Source organism: Cornus florida, unplaced genomic scaffold (genome assembly GCF_030987335.1).
Source record: "Cornus florida cultivar Cherokee Brave unplaced genomic scaffold, ASM3098733v1 CherokeeBrave_3.0.0_Hap2_Chr02, whole genome shotgun sequence".
Taxonomy (NCBI): Eukaryota; Viridiplantae; Streptophyta; class Magnoliopsida; order Cornales; family Cornaceae; genus Cornus; species Cornus florida.
This window is the reverse complement of record NW_026775572.1, coordinates 67,950,475-67,959,316: the sequence shown is the minus strand read 5'-3', so window position 1 is coordinate 67,959,316 and position 8,842 is coordinate 67,950,475. Positions and strand designations below refer to the sequence as shown.

The following is an 8,842-nucleotide window of genomic DNA, read 5'->3' as shown; positions in this document are numbered from 1 at the left end:
TCAACTTTAGTCTAGTAGATTTTACACACATCAAGTGCTTCGGAGTTCTGGTGGATTAAGTACACAATCATACCTTGAGAACCCATCAATGAAGACAATGAAATATCTTTACCGCAAACAAGTTACAATAAAAAATAGACCATAAAATTTGGTATAAATATAGTCTAAAATACCAAATGACCGATTAGCCTAAAAATTGTGTTTCTCTGCATCTGTCATTTGATACAACCAATGCATAAAATTTGTGGCCCAATAATCTCATCCTTGACCAAGCGTTCAAGACTCTTTGGAGAGACATTCCCCAATATCCTATGCATAGCATAGATGAATCCCCTCTAAGCAAAGCACGATTTTATTCGGAAGGTATCGAGTCTATAGAAAAACAAGAAACAAGTAGGATCACACTCGAATCCATCCACCATGTCTATACCTATACTTTTACCAAGCTAGGCTCAACAATTAACATAGCAATTTTCTTTCCTGCTTTGGTTTTCTTTTCCACCATAATAACCTTTTTCTGTTGATGTCCTGTTATTTCTATAGGATCAACATTTATCATTCCATGATCAATGTCTTTTCATGTATTGTTCTGCCTTTCTTTATTCTGTTTAGCCTTATTCACTTTCTTGTAACCTAATTTATTCTTGAAATGATTCTTGTTGTCATGGCAAGAAGAACTGACTCAGTTTTAACACCCTTGAGTCGCTCCCCTTCAATCACACAAAGTGCTTACAGCTGGTTAATGCCACATTTAACTTCTTGTGAATTATAATTCACCTTGAAAACTGAAACAATCTAAGTAGAGAATAGAACACCATGTGGACTAATAACTTATCATTAAATATGATTCCCTACTACCTCAGATCATTAACCAGCTTGCACATCATATAGATGTACTCCCTCACTGAACCATTGCCATCATATTTGACTAACATAAACCATGTTAGATAATATTATTGTAGTTGCTTCTTAATGTCTATTAACTCTTTTTTGATAAAAGCAAGAAGCTCCTTTGCAGTATCAAAACCAAAATACCACCCTGAATAGTATCACCAATAGAAGCATAAATTAATCTAATGGCATGGTAGTAACTTTAGTCCACCTAAAAATGCAACAACTTTTCTACCTAAGAAGACTCCGCACTAGGCATATGGGTTTCTTCCTCAAAAAATATAGACTCGTGGTCTAAGAAACCCAATATAATATCAAAACATGTCTTCTAGGCAATATAATTTTAACCATTCAATGGTTTAATCCTTATGAGCTATCTTTAAATTGTAGAAGCATCTGTAACTTGAATAAATATTATATTGAATAACATCACATAAACAACATATAAAATAATATGTCACAGCTTTAGGGATTATTACTTTAATTCGTGCTTGTTTTAAGCCGAATTTCTCAGGGTGTTTTACTGTGTGCAAAAACTGTCCACCCTGCGGGAACAGATAAAATACCATCCAAAAATCACCTTTTGGCAGAATTTTAGATTTTACTTTACCTCCCAAACCTGCGATAAAATCTCACATAGACTTATTTGATTATACTTGAATTATTGCTAAACACTTCCACTACCTTTTGGCAAAAGGGTTATTTAGTTATAATCCAAGTATTCTCAAATATTCTACTCACTTATCCCACACTAAGACATTGATCACCTTTTGGCAGAACAAATGCCCTTATGTAAATAAGTGCACTGTAAGGCCTCAATAAGACCAATACCTTAAAATTCTAATAAAATAATAACCTCCATGAGTGTGTCACCTTTTGGCAGGCATCACCCACTTTGGCTATCACCTTTGAAATGGTTATTTTACCGGTCTTCCTAAACCCCAAAGAAATTCTATACTGCAGAAGTTCCGTTTATTTAAGTTAAACAATTTCTTTATAATGCACATAAACTAAACCCAAATATTATGGAACAACTTGATGTCACTGTAACACAAATGGCTCTAACACAAATAAAATCAAGCCTTATCATACATATATCAAGAAATTACAGTGAACGATATATTAATAACATGCATATCTATCAAAATTTAAAATCTCAATTCTTTATATATTTAATTAAAAGAAAATAATGAAAACTTGATGCATGTATTATATATTCAATAACACTTTAAAGCCCTTGAATCTTTAAATCAATTAGGTTAATACTATTTGCTTATGGCACGCAAGTCCCATAGGTTTTCAACCTAAAATTAAACAAGCATTATGAATTACTTAATAAAAGTATTGGACATAAGGCGTGACAAGACTGGCACGTAGCTTCACGGTCTTGTATATGTATATATTACATGAAATAGTTTATCCATACATAATATATAATTCAAAAGAAATTCTTTTGAATCACTAAATGAATTAATATAATAAAAGGATAAACCTTCAATTCCTTTAATGGAGTCATGTACTAGAGATCTGTGTTATATATATACAAAGTCTGCACTTTTAAATAACCAAACCATTTACCCCCGTATTCACTTTTCTATGTCATATATATATATATATATATATATATATATATATATAGAACAAAGTATAATATGGTAATACGCATTCTTGTATGATCGTGTCAACTGGGTCAAAGTTAAGCAGTATCAATGCTCCAACATGTATATTGAATATTATATAAATTATATATTATTCAAATATTCAATCAAACTTCAAATTTGACATCTTATCGAACAGTTTATCTATATACTACATGCAATCAACAGTGATTCATTAATAAGTAAATTTTTTTTTTTTTTTCATCTTAAAAAAAAAAATGATATCATCCAATACTTATCCCAATAAATAATTCAAAAGGAATCAATGAAACAATTCATTCTAATAAACAATTCATTCCTTTTTTGATTTCAGAATGAGGAATCAACTTTAGTAGCAGTGACTGATGGATCATTGTTACGTGTGCAAATTAATAGAAAAACCATTAACTTTTGTTTTGTTAAAGCCTACTCTTGATTTCCATGTGTTCAGATGGCAAGTGCCTTGACAGTATTACTAACCGAAATTCTAGCTAAGCCAACTTCACATAAAGACACATGTAGAAAGGCCCCATTCAGCTTTTGATAGCCATCACATACAGTCACACACGCACATAAAAAAACAAAACCCCATAGTTTGGAAGCTACTTTTCACTATTGGAACAAAGGTAACGACAGTAAACTCTACCGCCGATTGAAGAACGCTTCTCTCCTTGCTATTTTGAGTCCTTACGAGCAAGACTTACATACATAATTTGCGATTAAATATATATATATTTATTTATCATGCCTCTAATTTAAAATAATATATAATATGTATTCAATTCATTGATCTTGATTTCTACAAGAAAATATAAACCCTAAACTTACTCTAATACCAATTGTTGGGTTTTAATCAAATTAATCCATGTAGAAATCAAAATACTTTAATTAATTAAAGAGTAATTTAGACTCGTACCTGATTGATGATTAACGCACATATACCTTTAGAATATCCATGTAATCCTCTGTGAGTTCTGCAAAACATTAGAACACTTTACCCCCTTCTAAGAGTTGTAAATACGATAGGACTGAATAAAGGTTTTAAAACCACTATATATAACAACAACATGGGGGGACGGCTTTTCTACAAACAAGCATATTTAAGTCTCCTTTCCAATCATGGAAACTTATATATCAATGGTTAGAAATAAATCACACCAAATAAGTTGGAAAACCACAATCCAACGGTATAAAACCATACTCCCAATTAGACCACCAAATTAGAAAGTACAAACCCAATCCATCAAGTATCAATAATCACATTGCAATCCTACTTTATGAAACGTAGTGCATAGGATCATAAAATAATTTTTATTATTTAAATATATATATATATATATATATATATATATATATATATATATAAATTCCAACATTATCAACTTTATTTTTAAAATTTTTTTCTAATTAATCTTTTTCACTGTGACACTGTCAAAGCAAATCTTAGTAGTTGAGGGTGCACCAATCGGTTGGGTCACTAAAATGAATAGAAATTGGTAGTTGAGCTTTCGCCGGCATCTATGGAGTTTGACGATGTTGAAGCTTTTGATTTTGACAATGGTGAAGCTTTCTGGTCTCACCCTTTTTCGTCTCTCTCAAGCTTGCTCCATTGAATTTTTATACCTATTGAAAGCTCTCTCTCTCATATTTCTTCTCTTCAAATCAAGTATTTATGCTTTGTATCTTTCCTTAGTTTTGGTATTTCATCTCTTTGAAGAAGACAACCAACACGAAGAAGACAAATAACACGAATAGGGATGGGTCTAATTTTAGAGAGAGAGGGGTAAAAGTTCTAGAGAGAGAAGAGGAAGAAGAAGATCAGGGGTATTTTTGTAATTTCACAATAATAAGTATTAGTTTTTAATTTAATATTAAATCATAAGGTTAATTTTGTCATTTCACAACCTAAAAAAGGGGTCGATCACGGGTATGTAGTAAGTTGATAGTATTTCTTTAGTTCAGGGAGTGTTTACTTTTAGTAGGGGTTTTTTAGATGAAAATGATAATAGAGGGGTTATGTGATTCTTCTCATTTATTAATCTGTTTCAAGGATGTATGTATGTGTGTGTGTGTATATATTATATATATGTAGTCTATATTCCTAGCATTGTGGCTATTTGTTCATAAGAGATAGTTTCGTCCAATTTATTAACTTGTAAAGTTAAAAAGGTCAACTAAATGGTCAAAGGACAATTTGGTCAATTTTTCATGACAGTTGGCTTCAAGGGGTGCCTTTGTCCACTTTTTAATATTCAAGGAGGGTTATTGTCCCAAAAACATGTAACTTTCATTTGAGTATCCTTTTGACAAACCTTAGGGGGTGTTGCTGTACTTTACCTATCAAATTATAATTCAAGATGTATTATCATTAACAAGGAATTTTACTTTGGTGGGGCCCAACTTGTATTATGTAATTAAATTAAATTTTTTGGAGACGATATTCATACTTCACTTTTCTCCAATTACACTACATTTATCTTTTTCCTTTAAAAGAAGTGATAAGAAGGTCCTTAAATTCATTAATGCACTCTTCCTAATTTATAGTGTCATAACTATCCTTTATTCAACTTTAATATATTTGTACATTTTTTTACTTTATTTACTATTTTTTTTTCCTTTCTATTTGTTTTTTTCCAGAGGTCCTTTCAAAGAAAATAATTTATTCCCTACTAATAATTTAATTTTTGACAGTCGAAAATGACTTCCTTTATTTATTTATTTATTTTTTATACAATTGAAAGGGATATTATTCAACAAAGTTAACTTTTTTCTTTTTAGTCAAAAGTGTTAACTTTTTTTCATATTTATTTTTTATATAATTTTTTAGGGGTTTGGTTAGAAGAAATAATTTATTAGATAAAAATAAATTTTTTTTTTTTTTTTTTTTTTTTTTTTTTTTTTTTCGGGTTTTATCAAAAGAGATAATTTATTCAATATAAATAAAAAAAATTTAATCCACTCCGTTTAATACTTTTTTTTTTTTTTTTTTTTTGATCTTTACAAAATAGATAATTTCTTCAATATATATATATATATATAATTTTTTTTTTTCATGTCAAAAGAGATAATTTTTTTAATGGTTACTTTTTACTTTTTTAGTCGAGTCAAAAGAGTCAATTTATTCAACATAAATTTTTACTTCTTCGTCCTGTAAAAAAAAAAAAATTACTCAATTAATTTTTTGTCTTGTCAAAAAAGACCTAAAATAATAAAGATTATACATAAGGAGACTAAATCTGAAAGGATAATTTTGTCATTTAAAAAGTAATAATTATTTATTTGTAAAGTTAATGTTAGAATTATTATTTTATTTAAGATTGTAATGTAAACATTGAAAAGTGAAGTGTGAATATCGCTTCCTTTTTTAAAAACCAATTGTAATATAATTTCATTTATACACTGTACTGGTGATAAAACTATACCAAACAGACCAAAATGCATGGACGCATAAGTAGCATGAAGTATATATTAGAGGTGACAAAATGGGTCACAACCCATCAACCTGTCCACATTTGCCTGCTTTTTAATGGTTATAGGTGAACTATATTTAAGATGGGTCAAAAATGGGTTGGATAATTTTTAACCACTTAATTTAAGGGTCAAAATGGATTGAATATGGTTTACCCATTTTCAACTCATATTTCACCCATCACATAATAAACACAGAATACATATCTATTCTATATTATACTCAACTCATTTCTCTCTCTTTAAAATTCAATCCAAAATAAGTTATGTCCATAACCCAGTCTGAATATTTTGGACGGGTCAGGCGGGTTTTAAGGATCAATATATATATATATATATATATATATATATATATATATATATTTTCCAAAATATGCAAATTACATTTTCCTTTGTCATGTTTGTAAATATCAAAATTTTTTAGAAAATATTTTTAAAACATCAATATTTTGGGCGGGTCGGTCTGGTTTTACGGTCAAATTTTTATTATTTTTTATTTTTCAAATATGCAAATTACATTTTCCTTTTCCATATTTGTAAACATAAAATTTTTTAAGAAAATTCTATTTTTAAAACGTCAATATTTTGGGCAGGTCGTGCGGGTTTCATGGGTCATTTTATTTTATTTTATTTTATTATTATTTTTTTTTAACAAATATACAAATTATATTTTCCTTTTTTATGTTTGTAAACATCAAAATTTTTAAGAAAATTTTATTTTTTTAAACTTTAATATTCTGGACGGGTCAGTCGGGTTTCACGGATCAAATTTTTTTTTTTTTTTTTTAAACATCAATATGGGTGTTAACGGGTTGACCCTATATATTTTTTAAATATAATTTTAAAAAAATAATTAAAATTTTTTTTTAATAGATCCACGGGTTATAACGGGTTGACCCTATACATTTTTGACCTTCCCATTTTTAAACGAGTTGAATATGAATCTTGATCCATATTTGACCCGCCCATTTTCAACCGAACTTAACCCGACCATTTGCCACCCTAGTGTATATTTGAAAGGTAGCATGAGCTGTCTGTGATCAAATTAAATGCATGAAACAGAAAGACTAACTTTTAATTTGACCGGTAGGTTGAAGAATGGTAGTTGAAAAAAGTGTGATCGGATGAGCAGATTAGCATGCAACTTTAATTAGATGCTTCGCTACCTACTAGTGTGAAGATGAAGATGGAAAAAGTAGTATGAAAATGGGAAAAGAAATATATATATATATAAAGAAAGAAGAGGAAGATATCTGGATGCTTCTAGTCAAAGCAACCAAATTTACCACTAAATGCATATATATAAATCCCATAAACCTCTCCTCAGATTGTGAGTCTTATTTTCCATTGTTGTGGTTGTGGGGGTGGTTGAAACGCCTTCGCTTCTTCTGTATTTGTGTAATGAGACCAGGAGGACCTGGCGGACCACCAGGTTGGGGGCCTCCACCTTCTGGTGGACCGGGACCTTTGCCTGGACCTGGTTTTTTTGGTGGTTTTTGCGATGTCATGGCTTCTTGGTAAGTAAGAATATCTGATATATATATATATTTTCAACTGTCAACAGATTGACAATATTTAATAGCTGATGTTTATATATTTGTTTTGCCATGGAAGTGTTCTAATAATAATGTGTGTATGTGTATACACTTTAGTTTCAGTTTTGAAAATCTTAAATTAGTTAGTGTAGTTAATTATTTGTAACAAAGTAAAATGCTTGAATAACCTTTATTTTTATAGTGTCAATTCATCAATGCAATTTGCTTGAATTTCCAAAAACGGAAAAAAAAAAAAAAATTATCAAAAAGATCAAGACATAGCAAGTCTTGTACATATTATTCTAATACTGCCATATCCTCCTTTCTAACTGAAGAAATACATAGAACTAACAACAATCATTGTATAAAAAATTGCAACCCATTAGTACCATTTTTTTTTCTGTAAATACAAAAAAAAAATGGTTTTCAATTTATTTATTTATTTTTTAAATTATGGCATCTTGAGTTTCATTATAAAAGCTAATTCTAATTTTCGTTATTTTTCCAATATATATTTGGGATTTTTTTTTTGCAGCCTTAGCTTCTTGTGCTGTTGCTGGTTGTTACAAGACTGCTTTGGTGGTCCACTAGGCCCACCTGGACCTGCTGGACCTCCTGGTCCTCCTGGACCTCCTGGGCCTCCTGGACCATTTGGCCCAACTCCTCCATGATCATCATTCTCGATTTACAACTATCCATTTATATATATATATATAATAATAATACTAATAATAGCTTACTTAATTGTTGTTTTAGAGCTTGAATGCTTGGTACATTGACTTACTCTTCTTTCCCTTCTATTTTCCATTGGATATTGTTATGTTTGTGTGATACATCAACATGAATAAATTCAATATTATATGAGTCTCTGCACCATGTATTAATTTTGCTGGTGATTTATTGAATCTGTTTCACATGCAACAGTGATGAGATGATATGATGAAAAATTTTAAGTGTCATGCTCGTGACTTACCTGATCTGGGGTGGGGAGGCGTCCTTTTTGGAGGTTGAATCCTTAGGGGAGCCCTTTCTGGAGACTAAGTCCTAGGGGAATTATCGCCATACTCGGGTACTTAAATCTTAACACAATACACTTTAACTTAAAGAAGAAGAAGAAGAAGAAGGTGTATGACTACTAGTGGGATTCAATAATAAATTGTGGATTATATTCTAGCTAGAGAAGCCAATTGATGTAAACTTGATTATTTTATTTATATAGTGGTTTTTTTTTTTTTTTTTTTTTTTTTTTTGGAAAGGCCTTGTTTGGGAGCTTCCTAATACCATTATATATTAGTTTCTTGTTATACCCTT

At 30.0% G+C, this 8,842-nt stretch overlaps 1 protein-coding gene across 1 annotated transcript; it reads left to right on the top strand.

The window, feature by feature from the left end:
* The first annotated feature begins 7,162 nt into the window (after positions 1-7,162).
* Positions 7,163-8,398, top strand: LOC132295229 (uncharacterized). Its single transcript, XM_059793401.1, has 2 exons — positions 7,163-7,513; positions 8,067-8,398. Exons 1-2 carry the CDS (start codon positions 7,197-7,199, stop codon positions 8,200-8,202), a joined length of 453 nt encoding a protein of 150 aa, XP_059649384.1. The 5' UTR covers positions 7,163-7,196; the 3' UTR covers positions 8,203-8,398.
* Positions 8,399-8,842: the final 444 nt, after the last annotated feature.